This window comes from Fibroporia radiculosa, assembly GCF_000313525.1.
Source record: "Fibroporia radiculosa TFFH 294 genomic supercontigs, scaffold3773, whole genome shotgun sequence".
Classification (NCBI taxonomy): domain Eukaryota; kingdom Fungi; phylum Basidiomycota; class Agaricomycetes; order Polyporales; family Fibroporiaceae; genus Fibroporia; species Fibroporia radiculosa.
In genome coordinates, this window is record NW_012133393.1 from 237 (window position 1) to 19,485 (window position 19,249).

Sequence of the window (19,249 nt, forward strand, 5' to 3'; positions counted from 1 at the left end):
CCTGAGCGGCGGCGAACGCGAGAGCGAAGAAGGCTGTAGTCTTCATATTGCCGAGGGTGAAATCGAGATATTCAAAGAGTGCGTGTGTAGCGTATCGACACGAGTGCGAGTACGCGGATGAAGAGTAAGGGAGCGAGAAGTGCTGGGTTGCTGTCGTGCTTACAGCGGACAACGAGTTCTCTAGCTGGCCGAGTTGACCCTTTTATGCGTCTCTGGTGCACCCCTGAATTCGCGAGGAGCCCCTTCGTCGTGCGAGAGGGTGTGTTCTCTGCAGAGGAGGTAGGAGCGGGCTCCTGTGAACGTGCGTTCTGGGTCGTGCTCGCGCAATACCTACCCCGGGGATCCAAGAGATAGCACTGCCTCTCAGGGATGAGCCGAGAGCGACGACAAACGGCCTCCTGAGGCCTGAGCCCATCGTGCAGGCGTCCTGTTAGGTTGCGCGAATACTACTCCTTTTTTTTTCGATATGGTCCTAAGGGAATGCCTGGAGCGCGCATGAGAGCAAAGACAGGCTTGAACAAGCTCAATAGTGTAAGTGGGAGGTTCTTGGAGGCATGTCTGGTGTAGGCTGCATCCGTGCGTTGCCTAGGCCATTCGAGCCAGCAGTGTCGATGTCAGGTACGCCGTGGAGTGAGGAAGGATTGGCGGATGTTTCGGTGTCATGCTCCTAACCTGGTGGACCCTCAATCGACCAAACCACGTCGGTCGGAACGGGCTCAAGCCCCGAGAGGGGAGGCTATGTGGCGAGCGATCGCCCCTCATGCGGGGTAAAGAGTCCGCGCCAAGGTACACTGCCTTCGATCACGGACGCGCCACCAACGTACACCACTCTCGCACCCAGACAAGCTGAAGACAGCCAGAAGCAAGCTATTGAATATCCGCATTAGTGACAAGCTCAATACCCAGTCTACAATGCAAGCCACACTTGAATGTGTCGAGGAGGCTGAGTATGAACTGCCAGGCCTCTCGCGCATTGGAATACTTGGACGACAGTAAAGCTGGCCTTGCCTAACTCTCGCCTTTTCTTTGCAACAATCTTAAGAATGAAACAACGTATAGGTTACTATGGCAGTAGTCGAACTAAGGAAGGGTTATTTTTCTGACTATCCGTCAAGCTGTGCTGTAAGATAGGCCGCAAAGACGTGCGAATTCAGATAGTATCATTCAGCCCAACGTCTATTGCGCTGAGGCGCTGGAAATGCAGCTCATGAGCGCCTATACACATGAACAATGATGCAGATGAGCAGCAACGGACGATATTCTTACATGACTGGAGTGCACGTTGTTCACACGTCGTCCTCTCCCTCGTCCTCTCCTCCGTTCCCAAGGTTCAGCTTCCGCTTCCTGCCGGGCATCTCCTTCCCTCCACCAAACCCGACGCCAGCCTTTTTCCTCAGTTCCTCCACGTCCGCAGCCCCATCTTCTGCCCACTCTAAGACAAGATGTCGGCCGAGGAAATGCGTATGGCGGAGCGTAGCATGTGCGCGAGCAGCTTCGTGCGGCGACACAAACTCGAGAAACGCGAACCCGCGTGTACGATGGTTGAACTTGCGCGGGAGACGTACCGACTTTAGCTGCGCATGGGCTCTAAAAGAATTCGAACGTATCAGACACTATTAAAATCGTCGAGGCAAAACTTACCCAAAGAGCTCCTGGATATCCTTCTTCGTCGCCTCGAACGGCACGTTCTTGACAATCATCTTCGCCGATTTCGGCTTCCCCTTTACCTCCTGCCCCTCGGCCTCGTCAACACCCCTACCTGCCCACTTCGCCGCTAGCACATGACCGTCGAGTACGAACCCTTCAAGGCTCTTCAAAGCTCGCTTCGCATCGTCCTTAGTTCGGAAGCCGACGAAGCCATAGCCCATGCTCAGTCGCGCGGTCGGACGGGCCGGATCGACCTTGGCCTGCACTCGCGCGAACGCAAAACCAGGGAGATGGCGCAAGGCGTGCACAAGGCCCTCTGTGGTTGTGCTGAATGCAAGGTTCTTAACAAAGAGCGTCGTCCCGGCGGACAATGGGGGCTCCGTGGCCGCATCATCACCTTCTACCAAAGCGGCCCCACTGACCGGGGCTCTGATGGGTTCCACAGCGGTTGCCACCACCGGTGCTTTGCTGCTCTGGCCCGACATAGCAGGAGAGTCTGCAGGTACGTCAGAGAACATCCCCATTGGGGCTTTCTCAAGATACATGATCGTGTTACCCAGCCGCCGATATGCGAGTGAGCGGAATGCTGTCCGGGCATCAGCTGCTTGCTCGAACTCAATAATCGCGAGGGTCCCTGCGGGTGGGACTAGCACCCTGCGCAACTCTCCATGTGTGCCGAACATCGTGCGGAGGGTGTCTGTAGATGTACCATAAGGGATGTTCTTGACGAGGATGGTGGTGTCGGACCGTTGAACGCGCGACGACGAAAAGACCGATAGGACAACGCCATGTGACTCTAGGAAAGATTTCGTTTCGTTGATGATATGAGTTTCTGCCAGCGCGAGCTTGACTGCAGCATTATCAGACTCTGGGTTGAGAATTTCAGACTTGGGGATGTTCATCCTGTCCGCCACGGATGATACGACGGCATCACTCTAATCATTCGCAAAATCCATAAGAACCAGTGCCAGAGTGTATGAAGATTACGAAGGTACGTACATTCATATAAAGCATTGCCCAATTGAACTCTTTCCCTGCGGCTGCTTTTCTTTTGGCTTCTCGCTCCCCCTTAACCGTCTTTTTACCATTATGTTCATCCTCAACCTTTCCCTTCCGATCCACAGCTGGAAGAATATGTAGAAGGCGACCTTGGAATGAAGTACGGTCTAGAGCTTCAAATGCCGAAAGGGCCTGAGCAGGCCTCGCAAATGTGACGTAAGCGAGACCCTTTGGTTGTTTCGTTACAGCGTCTAGTGGAATGTGAATCTACGGGATATCATCAGTAAAGGCTTTTTCGAGTCCAGGTGCAATAATGTGAAGTCAGAAAATTTCTACTATCGATTTCCCATGGGATCAGCACCCTCGCTGCTATTGCAAACGAGTCTGATGTCCCTATACAGGTTTTTCATCATATGCTTGAGGCATTGCACTCATCTGTGCAGCAGAGGACGAGACTTACGTTGGACACTTCGCCCTGATTACGGAATAGTTCGCGTAATTCATCTTCAGTGCATGTGAAAGCTAAATTGCGTATGAAAAGTCGGCCCGTCTGCAGAATAGTCTCTTTTACAGGATCAGGAGGGGGATCCTCGGACTGGAAGACATCAGTGGAAGACCACACATAGACTAAGTATGCATACCACTGTAGCTTCGTGACGATCCACGTCGTCCACTTCCTCGTCGGACTGCTCGAAGGCCTTTTCTGCGGGGGGATCAGCCTCGTCGAGAACAGCCTTTGTACGCTTTCGGAACCAGTCCATGTCGGATATTCCGTCATCGCGGTGTTCAGACTCGAAATCTAGAGAATCAGTCGCATCTTTCATCTCATCGTTTTCTCCACTAGTAGGTTGAGCCTTCGAACTTTTTCGACTTTGAGTAGCATCGATTTGATCCTTTATATCAATACCGTTTGTTGCAGGACGATTTAGGGGCATGGCGACGTCTGCATCTGCCCATGAAGGGCCTTTCTTCGTACGAGGTTGCATAACTTGCATGAACTCGTCAAGGTGACTCTTCGACTGGCTGGCTTTCGACTGTTTCTGTGCGAGTATACCGGAAGCCTGGCCTGTCGCACGGATGTCATTCGGAAGGCGAGTTTCCGTCTCATCAGGACCTGGTCCTAACCTTGGCCGTTTGTTTGGGCGAGGCGGCGGTGCGTCTTTGGAACCCTAGCAAACGTAAGCAGATATTCGGACGAGGTTGAAGGGAGACGTACTTCAACAATTTCGACTAAAATCCGCGAGGAATCCACGAACGCCCGATTGAACCATTTCTTTGCGCGTTCAGCTTCCGCAGGGGATTTGTATCCGATGAACCCGAATCGTCTCGACGTTCCGTCGGGACGACAAACAAGTTTCACATCAGTGAGAGTGCCTCCCGGTCCATCTGGAGAATCGAAGTATGAACGGAGGCGCTCTTGGGTTAGATATGCAGGTAGGTTTTTTACAATTAAGCGAGACATTGACTCTGTCGAAAAGGAGTGGCTCAATGTGAGCTACCTTTCGTATCCGAGCCTTGTGCAGTAGACTTTGGAGGGTGGGCCTCGAAGGCGGTCAAAGTGGTCAAGCTAAATGTCGTCAAAACTGAAAAGAAGATGAAGAGATTCACTCGAGCACAGGCATATCACGTGCGTCCAACTCCTGAAATTGACACTCTCGTACACAAGTCGTACACATGAATCTCTATTATCTTCGAGCTCATGCAATATTGTGAAAACCACTTTTATTTTCTGGCTCATGCCGTTTAAAAGGCCTGCACCTTACCCACAGTCTCGTTCTGGCTCTCACGCGCCATCCGACGACTCGCCCGCACAAACATCTTCCGCAAAACGTGCCCGAGCCTCACATTCAGCCAAGGCGCTGTCGAACATCAAATTGTACATTGTTGCTGCGAAGTTGGACCCTCCTGTGCTCTCAGACCTCATCGTCCTGGCCGAGCATCATGCAGGATCCCTATGTAAGCACGCAGTCGATGCGGACGTGATTATAACCGCGATTGGTATGCGGAGACGTTTAGAGAGGCATATTCCGTGGGATCTAGCTGTAAGTCTCATGTTATTGCGTTTAGTTTCTCAAGGTTGCGTTTCCAAATTCTGCCCTGCTTTACGTTGATGCTATCCCGTACGATATAGTATCTCTTACGGTTCAGGAAGTGGGTGGAATGAACGGCGACTGCTACTTACGCCCCGACAGTCAGGCAATGAGTCCGATAGACGTCCCCCTGTGGGGATCCAAACATGCGATTTCACCTATGTCCATCGATTCATTTACTCCCTCGTATATTGCGCGCCCGTGAACTTATCGGAATGCTTCTAAACATGGCTGGGCTTCTTGATTAATTCATGATCTTGATAGCACATCCAAGGCATCAGGACACAGTCACACTTTCATTATTGGCCTTTCTCAAACGCAAACTTACCCTTGTGCATACAGAGGACTAAAGCTGTCGTCACTCCTAATTGGCTCCGTGATTCGATTGAATATGGAGCTCCCCTTCCTTGTGGAGAATATGTCGCGATCCAGGATCTGCGCACCGAGACGGAGGCGCATTGTCCTGATTGCAATATTTCCCCATGCGCCTGCTCCGATTCAGAAATTTCGTCCCTCGCATTGTCTTCGCGCGGACTGAGTCCTCTCTCGAATACAACATCGCGCATGCAGTCCCCTAGTCTACATACCCCCCAGCCGCCACACGCACCACCAATGCCTCCACAGTCGGCGTCGTCTTCCTCCTGTGCAGCAGCCATCACCACTATACACAGATATTTCCCACATGATAGTGGCACCAAACTGGTTTCTACTTTGACCGGCAGTCCGCTTTCCGAGGTCAAAGTCAGCACAAGGCATATTGAAATCCCAGCCCATCTCCTTCCGCCGTCACCACCGATTCCGACCAACATCGCAAAGCTCAACTACGCATCCCGTTACGCATGCCAACGTGCTTCTCCTCTGGAGTGCCCGAATCCGGGACTAGTGAAGGAGCTCGACGTTCTCCGCCGCTCGAGGGCGCTTGAGGGCGAGGAGCGCAGCGCGCTCAGCTACGCAAGAGCCATCTCAATCGTCAAAGGTACATCATGTGCAGAGCACATTGTGTTTTAACGACCATATTGTATAATATAGCATATCCGCGTAAGATACGCTCACTGCAACAGGTTGAGAAACTACCATTCATAGGTGCGAAAATCGGAGGCATGGTCTGTTTTAACAGTCGTTCATCTTGCACATAGTAATTAACTACGCTGCCTCTGACAGGTAGAAGAGTATGTCTTGAGTGGGAAAATTACCGAAGCACGTATGTATATCTTCCTCCTCCCCATGCTCGCATCGCTCAATCCATCACAATGTTTAGAATCCATACTCGCTTCCGAGCGCTTTCAGGCCCTCTCCTTATTTGCTACAATATATGGAATCGGCCCTACTACCGCACGCAAGCTCTACGCACTTGGTCTTCGCTCGCTCGACAATCTGGAAGTATACTATGGTGTGGAACGCGATCAGGGACCTTCTGAGGAGATTATCGAAGTCGAAAAGCAGACGACGAGCGAGCAGTCATACAGGAATGACAAGGACAAGGGAAGGCGTAGAGGCGTGGGAGGGTGGGGGGGAGAGAAGGGCGAAGGCGATGAGGGGCTTGGAGAGAGCTGGGTCAGGATTGCCTTGGAACTTAGAGAGGACCTAAGCATCAAGTACGTGCAGATATTTCACTCCTATGTGTCTAGTCGGAGCATCTGCTTACGCATTTTTTACTATAACATCCTTCGTCAGGATCCCTCGTGCGGAGGTGGAAGAGATGAATCGGGTAGTCATGGCAGAGCTCGATGAGCTCGAACCAGGTTGCGTGAGCACGATCGCAGGTGGATATAGGCGTGGCAAGCCAGAAAGTAACGACGTAGACATTGTGTTCACACATCCGGATGGGACCCGCATAAAGGGGTTGTGTAAGCGGTTGGTACGTCGTTTGCATGAACGCAGTGAGTTTGTGCTATTGATTCCATGCATTCCTTCCTCTGAATCTTTGAAAGAAATGGTAACACACGTTATGCGTAAGTTGGCATCTTACATGCAACTGGCACATATTCACTTGTGAATACACTCGAAGATCTTTCCGGCTTTCACGGCCACAACCCACTGCGCACCAACCACTGGGATTCGTTGGAAAAATCGCTTACAGTCTTCATTTTGCCTAGTACCTCGCACTCGAAAGGGCTCCGTCGTCGACTGGATCTCATATTTGCACCGCCAGAGATCTACTGGACAGCAGTGATTGGATGGTAAGTACAGTTTAGACAAGTAACTTTGACTCTTCACATTCTTAAACAAGGAGCGGCTCTATTATGTTCGAGCGAGATTTGAGACAATGGGCGAAAGATAAAGTGTGAGTATCCTTTGTGCGTCGAATCCTTGATATTCAAGCTGAATTGCCTAGTGCGATGAAATTCGACAGCTCTGGAATGTAGGTGTTAATACGTATTCATATATCCGTACAGGACTTACTCCACACAGAACGCGTCGATACGACTCGAAACAGTTCTTTCCCAAAACTGAGAAGGAAGCATTTAATCTTTTAGGACTCGAATGGATAGATCCTACCTTGCGAAACGCGGACGCATAGACAAATGGCACGAAAGATCTCAGTTACATAAAACGAGTAACTCCCCATTCTTTTCAGCGTCTTGTATGCGTAGGCTTCGAAAATGATTAGATCCTCGCCCTGCCACGCAACACCCAAAACATACAGTACGTACTAGCAACGTTGAAGCCAATAATCACCATAATAAGGAGTACCAAACGGATTACTCCACTCATTTTCTCGACTGCGATGCGCTCCACATTTCGCTCGTACGTGACCTGCTCAAGTTCTTTCCGAGCCCGTCGAGTTCTTCGTTACTTGATGGTCATTCTTCTCTGTTTCGTGAATTCGCCTCATGTGGGCGAGCTGGCGATTTAAGGCTGCGAGCTCTTCACGGCACGTAGTGATGTTGAAGGACTGGCCGTCATCAAATGGAGAACAAGGAACAATCTGCGAGAGCGACTGATACTTAAATATATGGGATCTGAAATCATTCCGCCCAATAGTACGTGCCTTCCACAGAATTTGATTGTCGATCTTGCTTGGAGAATTGACCTTTTTCAGGTAAACCTGGAAGGCGCGCCATTAGATTCACTCGTGTTGTAGCTCCTGATGTAGCAGCAGCATTACCGGCGTGCGATTTTCCTCATCATGAAGGCTCCAGTATAAATTCAGGTCCTTGGTATGATGCTGAATTCTGCTATATCTGCTGACGTTATCAAGCAGCATAAGCGACAACTAAACGTACGTGTATGTGTATTCTCCTACTGCCCTTTTTTCAATTCTCCACCATGCCAGGTCTTCCCCAGTAATGACAGATGTGCCAGTTTCGTGTGGCCTTTTCGCCTGCACCGAAATGTGATACTCGAAATTCTCGATGATATGCCGCCCATCGCCAGTACCAATAATCATCCACTAATAACCGAGATTTAGGCAGCTGCAGCATGTACGAGAGGGTAACCTTCACCTTTTCCTTGCGTGGAATGGACTTGGGAGCACATGGTACGGTGGCAAAGATCTGTTGCTTGTGATTTCCACTGGGTAAATTTGCGCGATTCCCATGTTCAAGGTTGGTAATTGTGTAGAAACCATTGGAAATCGCAGGAGTTATGTGGTGTATGGATGGCATGCGCAACATCTTAACAAAACATTCCAGAACTTTGTAGGACCTCAGTTCGTCAGCTTGTCCATGTTTTCCTAGAGCGATGATGTCAAGCGCGCGTGTGGTCCCAGCGCGGACGGGATTAGTAAGGTGTGTACGTACCTTCCCAGGAATGGGTACTCAGACTCCCACTACCTTCCTCTGAATAAGATAGCAGACCTTGTGAAATCAATTCCTTACATAGTAAATGAGGTTCAATGGAAGAATGGAGCAAATGAATCAAATGAGGTCGCATCGCTTTCACCCATGAGCAGATTGTCAGCTTATAGCTGATTGGTGGTAATAGGTCCCTGGTATAAAAGCAAGCACATAGATTGACATTGACCTGTGAGAGAAACATTGAGAGTCCTAACAATCAATTCGCAAACGCCTGAATTCCGGTGATAGCTTTCCCCAATATGAGTGTATGAATGTCCTGTAATCGACTCAAATTCAATGACATTAGCCACACAGCAAAAGGCCCACACGCACATAAGTCCCTGGAAACGAACCATTAGAATCAAGCACACACATCAAAGTGTGAACAAAGCATACCTTCATATGTGTTCACCACCTGTAAGTTTGCAACATGTCGGCCAACATGATATCTGCCCCGACCCCAATGTGAGCGCAGATAAATGGGCAGCAACTGACTATACGCACTCGTCTGAGCATGCATTGCCGCCAAGGATGTCCAGAACCCTGCGGGCGTGCTCCAGCGCTTTCCCACAGTTATTCCGCTTGACCATGCTGATCATCTCCGGAGCTAGCTTGCCTTCGTCCTTCAGTCTGCCAACCTATAGATCCATTACAATCATCAACGAGGAGACATGACTTTGACACGAGGAAGGTTATCCAAAGCCACAACACGTACTTGCAGACTGGCATGAAGCCCGAGTACCGCCTCCGTCTGAGCGTCGACAAGCTTCTTTTGCACAAGCTGGAACGATGCAAGAGGGCGATTGAACTGGTGTCTTTCGAGCGCGTACGTGCGCGTACGATGGATACAGTCTTCAAGCGCGCCCATCGACCCCCAAGAAATGCCATATCTACATATACGGATAAGGAATGTCCTCAGCGGGACATTAAGAGTAACAACTCGCCTCGCATTATTCAAGCACCCAAACGGCGCGCCTAGTCCTTGTGCCTTCGGGAGGACAGCGTCATGCCCGACTGCAACACTATCCATGAAGATAGTACCGGTGAGGGAGCACCGTAGAGCCAGTTTATGCTTGATGGCAGGAGCGGACAGTCCCTTCATACCCTACGAAAGACACGAAAGGCTTGATATTTATAATTCAATGGTCATCTGGAAAACAAGCATACCTTCTCCAGCAAGAAGCCACGCACTTTATTATCCCACTTGCACCGTGCCCAAATGACAAATAAATCGCTGCAGTTAGAAAGACATGAGCCAAATCGACTACATGCGCGTATATGGACTCACGCGACGGGCGCGTTTGTAATCCACGTCTTCGCACCGTTTAGAACGAAGCCGCCATCCACTTCCTCTGCGACTGTTTCCATTCCAGCGGGGTCCGAGCCATGGTTTGGCTCAGTGAGACCCTGGGTCAGAAATATACAGGAATGAATGAAAGCCCAAGCCGATTCAGAAATTGAAGTAAAAAACGCACAAAACATCCAATGATTTCTCCCTTCGCTAGATATTTATAAGAGTCAAATCAGCTATATGGTATGATATGATATGAACATGAGATTTATCGACGCACCGAGTCGGGGAAGATATTTCTCTTTCTGCGCATCGCTTCCATACTCGTTGATGGGGTGCATCACAAGAGACGATTGAACCGACGATGTTGAACGGTAGCCTGAATCTACACTATAGAAGGTATGAGAAGGGTCAACAAAGAGGCAGAACAGAATGCTGGATACGTACCGCTCAACCTCACGTGCTATGAGTCCGTATGCTACGCTGCTTACGCCCGCACAACCATATCCCTGGATTGTAGGCCCCAAGAACCCCATTTGTCCCATGGCAGGAAGGATATCGTGATTAAACTCTGAACGATACAAGGTTAGTCAGAGTCGGGAACACGGCTTTTTACGCATATGTGCGCTGATAAACAGCTCTCTATGAGCAGAACGTTCGAAAGTTCCGACCATCGACACGCATATATTGAACGAACTAGAAGGTTCAAAGCCACACAAAGCTGCAGCAAGCAAGCCCGGGACCTTTGAATATTCAAGACAGGATGTACCTTCTGTACGCTGTGCCTCCAACACACGCGGGAGGAGGTTCTCCTACTAAGAAAGCTCATATGAGCGCTCCAAACAAGGGTCAGGACGCATATATGCGCAAGTCTAGGACTACTCGCCTGGCAGAATGCCCGAGCGGTATCCCTAGAGAGCGGCAATACAGTCGTGAGTGCCAGAATAGAGGCAATTTGAACATCAACGAACCGAATAGCAATCTCTTCTTCAGTCAAGAGACTCTCAAGATTGAGCGGGTCCTTAGTGACGTGAGTTGCAACTCCTCGCTACATATGGACATGACATGGGCAACTTACCTCCCAGTCGTATTTCGCATATTCTTGATTCCCGGAACAATTTCTCAGCAGACGACACCTTATATGAAGTATTTTATGACGCACTCGATGTTGATGTTGATGCCAATCTCCTTCCGCCGCTCTGCGCCCCTCTCTGCACGCAGCTCGCAGACCCTCTCACTAGCGCATGCCACGTCCGACGGCTGCTGATAGAATTTATAAAGCGCACTGAGTGGGATAGAGACATGGTAGGGACCAGCGTAGATAGACGACACACAGATGTTTCTGGTCGAGAGACCACGTCGCTCAGGTCGCAGTCGGAGAAGGATCGGACTAGAGTGCGGGGAAATAAACGCCCATGACTTATGTTTACTAGGCTCAAGTCTTCACATGGTTCACACGTTAACGTTATCAACTCCCCCTCAGGTCTATGATATATGATACCTTTGGCTTTGTCAACGCTTTATGCAACGTTTATTTACATTGAAGCGCGTGAGGAGTTTCTTCCAAAGGTGACTACTTGACTCTGCTTTTATGCTCAGTCGGTATAAGTAAGCAACAGTAGTAATCGTTCGGAGAACCCGAAGAACAATCTACCGTGAGAACGAAGCATAAACGAATCGCCGGTCGATCCTTGCCCGGCTCGGTTGAACGCCGTTACCAATCTGTTCAGCCTGAAAAATTAAAGTGAGACATCGCCCTTTACCGCTAACTCTGGTTCACATTGTAGACATAATCAACAACCGGTTCAACACAGGTCCAATGTAGCGAAAAAAAAACTCGAGGAACTAGTAGCCGAAAGTAGTAACCAGGGTCCAATCTTCCACGACAACTCGAATGCGACACGATGACACTGACAAATCCCACCGCGAGTTGGTCTCATACCCAGGGCTTCGACACGTCTGGGTGATAAGTCAGTTCTGCAGCACCCTGCACAAAGACTGCATTGATGTACCAATGCGAAGTTCGTCCTCCGCCGCGAGCTGTATCGCAATTTGACATCGATGTGTGGGAGCCCGGCAGTAGATACTTGACATAACGCACCGAGGTAGAAGCGTTAGCTTGCTCTCACGGACCCAGTCTATCAGCGTATGCACGGTGAGAAACCTGGATAGACAATGCACCACCCGGTCCCACATGGCTACACATGGGCGACGAGTCAGAGACAAGTTCCGAAGGTCATTCAATTCATCCCACTTCAGTGCCCTGGCCTCTGTCTGCCTGTTGTCGCTTACCTAGAAAAGATAGAGAAATAGCATCAACCGACCACTAGAGACTAAGGCAGATGCGGCGTTGTGCCCTGGAGTCCAAAGTCGCAGGAGGATGCGGGATTCTGCAAGCTACTGGATTTGCTGCTCCTATGTCCTGTCGGCCATGGGCTAGCGCTGCGTTTTCAGACTAGGCTGTACTCAATGAAACAGACGCACTGGGATATATCAGGAAGGAATGTGTATTCGCTGCACAAACGTACGTGTACCTACAGCGGAATTAGGAGGCCAGCGAGGAACCAGTCCTCATCTGAGAAGAGCTATGCTAGTTCAGATAGTATAACCAACCAACGAACGTTTGCAAGGGTCAAGTTCATCTTGCCTAGACATAGGTTGTATATACCAGCTTCCGGCACTGTCGGATCTCGAGCGCAATCGGGAGGACGGCGACATCAACTTTCGTAAGCACATGGCTCCTTGACGTATTGTTCTGACAAGAGACGGTGAGGACGCGCTAGAGCAGACGTGCGCATGGGAGAGCTTGGTAAGACGAAGAGAGCCATTGCCCTGATGGGGGATAGTGTACTGTGCGGACGACAGGCGAACAAGCTCGCCCGTCAGATGGCATGATGGTACGTGAATGCAATCAGACTGTATCAACGTGAGTCGTCAACGAGGGTTTGATCTGTGTGATGGGTGGTATTCCCAAGTGGTTAGCAAGTTACCACGGTTCAAACGTCCATCGGTCTGCATGCGTTTGAATTGAGCACAGTGCTGTAACCAAGTGTCGAAGTCAGACTAGCGGCGATGTAGCCATTGAGTCGGCTGATACGATTGCGCGAATGGGATAGATCTGTGCGTGCTACTTGTGAACGAGCAGTCAACGATTGCGTATTGCTGCATTCATGAATTGATTAACGTACGGCTGAACAACTCTCAAATAGCCTATAGTGACACATTCGGGTTAGTATGGAGCTGAGTAAGCAAGACAAAAACCTGCGCAAAAACTTATAGAGGCATGACACATCCTGATGACACTTATCCATAATATTCTTGGCTGTACCGGACGGTGCTCGCTCAGCACGACGACATCTGGACTACGCGCGACGTATGGCGTTGACACGGCATGACGAATACGAGAGATGGCGCGCTATAGGTTTGCTGCAGGATACTAGGAAGGTACAGGTATTCTCACGAATCGACGGGACGTAGGGGCATCAATTTTGCTGCAGGGCTCAAGAAGCCGGCGCTGCGCCAGTTCCTTGTCTGCATCAGCATTTCATCAGCTCGTCCACCCTAGGAATTTTTACGCAGGTTCGTCCGGCCCATTCGTCCTTGTACTAGAACAATAGGCACACAGGCTGTATCGTACCTAGATTCGCGTATAAAAGGCCGACCATCGACATGTCTACCGCCAACGCCTTCCGCACCTCCCTCTTTCGCATCCCTCGCACGCCCTCTTTCACCTCTCCCTTTCGCGCCATAACCGCATCCGCACTCAAACAGCGTCCCATAGCTCAACCACAACACCGCACGATGTCTTCTACCAATTTCCTCGAGGATCTCAAGAAACGTCGCACGATTTACGCCATCTCGCCCAAGTCCCCGATACCCGACGCCCGCATCCACGAGATCGTACAACAGGTTGTACTCCACGTCCCATCGTCGTTCAACTCGCAGAGCAGTCGTGCCGTCGTTCTCCTCAAGGGCGAGCACGACAAGCTCTGGGACATTGTCGCCGAGGTCCTCAAGCCTGTCGTCCCTGAGGGAGGGTGGCCCACGACCGAAAAGAAGATTGCGGGCTTCAAAGCCGGCTACGGCACTGTCCTCTTCTTCGAGGACAGCGAGCCCGTGCGCAAGCTCCAGGAGGCATTCCCGCTTTATCAGGCGGCGTTCCCCGGGTGGTCACAGGTGTGTGTCGTTTGTTCCTCTGTTTGGAACCCACTAACCCCGTGCGCGTGTACAGCATACCGCAGGTATGATTCAATTTGCGACATGGACTGCGCTCGAGCTTGAGGGCTTTGGCGCGTCACTCCAGGTGAGTAGACCTGTATACTACGCGCAGGTGCGCTCGCTGACGTGTTGGCGCAGCATTACAACCCTCTCATCGACGAGAAGGTTCGGGCGACATGGAACATCCCTGCCACCTGGAATCTCATTGCAGAGATGCCCTTCGGCACACCCACCGCCGCCCCTGCTGAGAAGGCTTTCTCGCCCATTGAGGAGCGTGTCAAGATCTACGGGCTGTAGACGACGGCATGGTGTTGTACGAGGCCATCAGGTGGCCGCATACTGATTGCATGTGTCATGGATTGATTACCATTGTATCATATAGACGACTATAGGCATCTCAATAAGATAATTCCTTTGCATCCGGAAAATTTCAAATGTCGTGATTTATTGTGTTCAGACAGGAATGGAAACGGGGGATGGTGCGCAGCTATCCCTGGTAGTGCCCACTCGAAGTTGAAGCATTCAGGGTCAAAAACGGCGACATGTTTCGTGATGACTTGTGCACACTTCCGAGTACATGGACACATCATTGCACGAGTATCCGTCGCATCCAGTCTCACAGGTTTCAATTTTAGCTTAAATCTAGTAGTAGCGACCGTTGAACGTTGAGTCTTTACGCCCGCTTGAATTCTGCACGGTCCACGCTGCAAGCAATCTAAGCGCTCAAATACGGGTTGCCTTCGCATCTCCTGGGAGCATCATGGTGCTAGTCTGCGCGCTCGTTCAGCGCTTGAGCTTTCGAGACCATTCCTTTCTCGTCGTGAGCGAGCACAATGAACCCGAACTTAAACCAGGATCAAACGCAACATGACAACAAGCAGCGTCCGAGGATCAAGGACGAGTCGCTGGAATTTGGGTTTTGCTCAACTTGCTGGGACTGCTGAAGTTAATTTCAAAGCGACTTGTTGAAATTTGGTGTTGATGCGTTTTAATTCTGGGTCTGGCCGATCCCGGTCACATACATTTTATCCAACCTTCTGATACTTACTGAAGCCCATAAGGGAGTTCTATAAACGTACTTGTTAAGCCTGATGTACGTTCTCTTCAATCTCGTGTTCCTTGTCGTACTGATTGGGCTCCTGGGGTATTAGAAATTTAAACCAATGCGGAGCGACCGTAAACAATGGCAGCGGTTTTCTATTTCGATACAAATAATGTTAGATATCTGGTAACTGCCCATGCATCTATTGAGTTTTAGTTCACGGCAGATAGGAAGAACAACTTCTGCATTGACTGAAGTATACTCTACGGAATGCATTTACTGCAATGCGAACCTCTGCTGTCTCTGACCATTTCATCTCACGCAGATACTCGTGGCGATCATTCCCTTATTATAACATCCACTCTCCGAAATACATCTCATCTTCCAGCGAAGAGGTCGAGTGTGTTAAAATTTGGGAAGGTCAACATGCTGATTCGCTATCCTCCGTAATGCGTGTGAGTTATTTTCGTACCTGGAGTCGTCACCGGACGACTAAGAGCTGCAAGAGTTCAGCATCCACTGCGACGTGCCGCCCGTTTGTGAGTCGTGGATTCTGATGCATGTATTCTGCTCATAGAGGATCCATTCTGAACAGTGCACAAAACTAGCATGCTCATTGCTTGCATTTACGTTTGTCTCAGGAATATCTTGAAGTGCAAGGCATGACGGTCATATTTCCCCGAACGTCTGTCACGTGGGTTCGCCATGTGCATGCATTAAGTTCAGTAACTCAATCTCTGAAAGTGGTGAGTCTACTATTTTCGAGGAAAGGCACACGGCTTATTCTCGGTGGGAATAGATATTAATCCCTACCAAAACCATGTACGAGGATCGATGCTTCCCTCCCGGTTTTCCTCGATTCTCCAAGCCCTTGGGCCAGCTCGGTTTACTGAGCTGCGTCGTTCGCCTTGTCTCCGATTTCTGAATATATACGTTTTAACTTCTGAACGTATTTCAATTAAGTTCTTGGCCCTCATTGAAACAATCTGATGAGTAACTGAGACGCTTGAAGAATCAGAAATCATAATGTACTTTTGCGTATAATATGAGCGATTTTGCTCATTTATTACTAGTGCATTGTCTCCTGACAGAGTGCGATGCGCGGAGGAGTCTCGGAAATTGGATGGGGTGCGTGCCTTTGCTGCCCTCATTGATGTGTTTTATGTGCAGAATCAGCCAATAGCAGGCCGCAAGGCTAAGAGCTATATTTTCGTCCAATCAGCTCATTTCGGTCACGTGGTCGGAGCCTCTAGCTGCACGGCAGTATCGGCAACTCGGTCCGCTGTAGTATATCATGTCGCAACATGCTATCCGCTCGTGCGACCGCATTGCTCTGCTGACTTCTCCAGCATATAGCTTAAAGCAGGGAAAGGTTTTGGAGACGACCCAAGGGCACGACGACGACGATGTCCGACGATGCACACGATCACCTACCAGAAACTACTCTCACGAATGCACATGCCTCCGACGAACTACAACCAAGCGACCCCAAATCTGCAACGCACGCACCCGGCACTCGCAGCGCAGATGTGATTTCCCTTACGGACCAGACGAACCTACTTCCGTTCAAGAAGGTTGTTGCGGTCTTTTGTGGGCTTTCGCTGTGTCTCCTGGTGTCCACCCTGGACTCGACCATGGTCGCAACTGCCCTACCGACAATCTCGAATGTATTTGACGCAGGCACTGTCGTATCCTGGGTCCCTTCCGGATACCTGCTCACGTCGACCGCCTTTCAGCCGTTGTGTGAGTGCAGCTCCGAGTCACTCGGCTTATGCATATTAATCTGCACGTAGACGGCCGCTTCAGCGACATCTTTGGCCGGAAGGCGAGCCTGTCTCTTGCCATGGGTATATTTATGTTTGGATGCATTCTCGCAGGGTTTTCCCGCTCGATAATCCAGCTTATTATTTTCCGTGCAATCGCTGGTGCGGGCGGCGGAGCCATAGTCAGTATGGGACAGATCATAATTTCTGATATTGTGACTCTTCGCGAACGGTGCGTATCATCTACTGTTGAACGCAATATCCTTTTTCTCCTTAACACATACTGATATCCTCATTCGAATCATACGATTGTCGTGACTACAGAGGAAAGTATCAAGGGATTATCGGAGTTGTCGTCGCTTTCGGCTTTGCGATCGGACCGCTCATCGGCGGTGCGCTCTCAGAGAAAGTCAGCTGGCGGGTTCGTCTCTCCATCTGGGCCTACCGCTCACGAGATAACATGCACATCTGACCGCTATTGCACGAGATGCAGTGGTGCTTCTGGGTTACTCCCCCAATTTCATGCGTCGCACTATGCGCCGTCTTGTTGATCCTTCCAGCCAAACCTGTCGAAGGCAATTTTCGCCGGTGAGCTTCCTACGCAACGAAATGTTTTGTGAAGACCTCATGCATAGCAGAAAATTACTTGCTGTGGATTACTTCGGCGCGGCGCTCACCTTGACAGGGTGCACACTTGTTCTGCTACCGCTCATATGGGTGCGTCCGGCTGCGTCTTTTTTGCCTTAAAGTATTGAATTTGACGCTGGTATCCGCGGTTTCACCGGGATTAGGGTGGTGTGACGTTCCCGTGGTCCTCTGCGGTAGTCCTTGCGCCACTCTGTTCCGGTTTCCTCGTGGTGTCCATTTTCTGCTTCTGGGAGTGGAAGGGTGCGCGATTACCCATCGTGCCTAGTGCGTGTTTGAGTCTTGCATTGCAGCAACTCTACGACTGAACAAATTGCGCGAATGTTAGTGTATATCTTCAAACATATCACCGTGACGGGTGTATATATCACTATGTTCGTGAAGTACGTGTGACATGTTTCATTCTGCAAACGACAGGTGGACACATTGCATTAATGATTTGCCTTCAGCGGAATGATCTTCTACTGCGCGCTGTTCTACCTCCCGCAATTTTTTCAGGTCGCACTCGGATATTCGCCAATTCGGTCTGGTGTGTTTCTATTCCCGGTACTGGTCAGCCAGACAACTGCGTCTTTTTTTGCAGTACGTATTATTTCCCTCTCTACTTGAACCATGGGTCGGATGATGACATTCCACCCCCAGGGCCAGATTGTGAGCAGGACGGGTCGATATCGCGTATGCACACATTTGACCATTCATGGTCGATTGGGGCGGCTCACCTTCTCACTCATCGTCAGACTATTATTCACACAGGTTTCTCAGTATGGGCGGTTGGATGTGGGCTCCTTTCGACTGTGACCAGTAGCACACCTAAGGGGCTTCTCGTGTTTTACATGCTGCTCTCTGGACTTGGCGCGGGACAGGTATGTATCCACGACCAAGTTACAGAATCTTATATCCGAAGCAATGTCATCACTGCACGCATGGTTATTACGCGAATACTGGTACTGACATGAACTACGTGGTTGCTCCCCTGATTATAGACTTTGCAGACAACTACGGTTGCAGCTCAAGCTAGTGTATCTCGAAAAGACATGTCGGTAGTGACTGCTGTCCGCAACGTGAGTAACTCGCTCTTGGTATTACAGGCAATTCCGGCACTCATCATGGCTGATCATCCATTGTCACGTTGTCAAGTTTGCGAGGTTGCTAGGAGGCACCTTATCCTTAGCGTTAAGCGCAACCATCATGTACGTCGTGTTCTGTCTCGTTTATCTTATGTTTGGACTCGCCATTCGACCATGCTCACACTGTTGGCCCAACCATTACAGCAATAACTCGTTGCGCGACTCTATGACCTCGGCCGGGTTATCCGCATCCACGATCACGACGATCATTGATGATCCCACTCTTCTTGGTGCACGGTTGTCTTCGGACTCCTCCGATCCGTTAGCTGCGCTTGGTGTCACACCTGCTCTGGCCGCCAAGATTCTTGATGGCTACACGCATGGCTTCCGCACTGTATTCATACTGAACGCTTGCCTCGCCGCCGTGGCGACTCTCGCTAGCATTTTCATGATACATCATAAGGAACTCACACGAGGCGACGAGGAGCGTTTACGTGCTGAAGCAAGGGCTCAGCTGAAGGGCGAAAAGAACGGCAGGACCGTGGTTGATGTCCCAGATGTGAAGCAGACGGAAGACATCGAGATGGGCACCGTTAGTGCAGGTGATCGCAGGGAGAAGGAAAGCCCGGCGGACCTACGTGCCAGCGACATAGACGACATAGACGACAAAATTTGATACGCTAGACATGAGATTCGCATATTCCTCCT

General features: G+C 50.2%; 5 protein-coding genes across 5 annotated transcripts; 3 read left to right on the forward strand and 2 right to left on the reverse strand.

Annotated features, from left to right (window-relative positions):
• Window positions 1-1,286: 1,286 nt before the first annotated feature.
• On the reverse strand, window positions 1,287-4,108 carry FIBRA_05055 (uncharacterized protein; the record flags this gene model as incomplete). Its single annotated transcript, XM_012326833.1, has 6 exons — window positions 1,287-1,587; window positions 1,642-2,582; window positions 2,647-2,913; window positions 3,107-3,241; window positions 3,288-3,815; window positions 3,863-4,108. The coding sequence occupies 6 exons, from the start codon at window positions 4,106-4,108 to the stop codon at window positions 1,287-1,289; spliced, it is 2,418 nt and encodes an 805-aa protein (XP_012182223.1).
• Window positions 4,109-4,382: 274 nt separating this feature from the next.
• Window positions 4,383-7,257, forward strand: FIBRA_05056 (uncharacterized protein; the record flags this gene model as incomplete). The annotated part of the gene is made up of 11 exons (XM_012326834.1): window positions 4,383-4,688; window positions 5,079-5,712; window positions 5,766-5,839; window positions 5,898-5,937; window positions 5,995-6,331; window positions 6,411-6,616; window positions 6,668-6,688; window positions 6,745-6,916; window positions 6,967-7,020; window positions 7,072-7,098; window positions 7,149-7,257. The coding sequence occupies 11 exons, from the start codon at window positions 4,383-4,385 to the stop codon at window positions 7,255-7,257; spliced, it is 1,980 nt and encodes a 659-aa protein (XP_012182224.1).
• A 1,475-nt stretch (window positions 7,258-8,732) lies between these two features.
• FIBRA_05057 (uncharacterized protein) lies at window positions 8,733-10,351 on the reverse strand (the record flags this gene model as incomplete). Its single annotated transcript, XM_012326835.1, has 10 exons — window positions 8,733-8,792; window positions 8,849-8,856; window positions 8,912-8,964; window positions 9,020-9,153; window positions 9,231-9,620; window positions 9,683-9,749; window positions 9,804-9,922; window positions 9,991-10,016; window positions 10,087-10,196; window positions 10,254-10,351. 10 exons carry the CDS (start codon window positions 10,349-10,351, stop codon window positions 8,733-8,735), a joined length of 1,065 nt encoding a protein of 354 aa, XP_012182225.1.
• Window positions 10,352-13,475: 3,124 nt separating this feature from the next.
• FIBRA_05058 (uncharacterized protein) lies at window positions 13,476-14,321 on the forward strand (the record flags this gene model as incomplete). The annotated part of the gene is made up of 3 exons (XM_012326836.1): window positions 13,476-13,982; window positions 14,038-14,109; window positions 14,163-14,321. 3 exons carry the CDS (start codon window positions 13,476-13,478, stop codon window positions 14,319-14,321), a joined length of 738 nt encoding a protein of 245 aa, XP_012182226.1.
• Window positions 14,322-16,472: 2,151 nt separating this feature from the next.
• FIBRA_05059 (uncharacterized protein) lies at window positions 16,473-19,217 on the forward strand (the record flags this gene model as incomplete). Its single annotated transcript, XM_012326837.1, has 13 exons — window positions 16,473-16,809; window positions 16,860-17,061; window positions 17,154-17,250; window positions 17,323-17,417; window positions 17,468-17,546; window positions 17,621-17,741; window positions 17,803-17,857; window positions 17,924-18,056; window positions 18,117-18,149; window positions 18,212-18,337; window positions 18,458-18,535; window positions 18,612-18,664; window positions 18,746-19,217. The coding sequence occupies 13 exons, from the start codon at window positions 16,473-16,475 to the stop codon at window positions 19,215-19,217; spliced, it is 1,881 nt and encodes a 626-aa protein (XP_012182227.1).
• Between the last annotated feature and the right edge of the window lie 32 nt (window positions 19,218-19,249).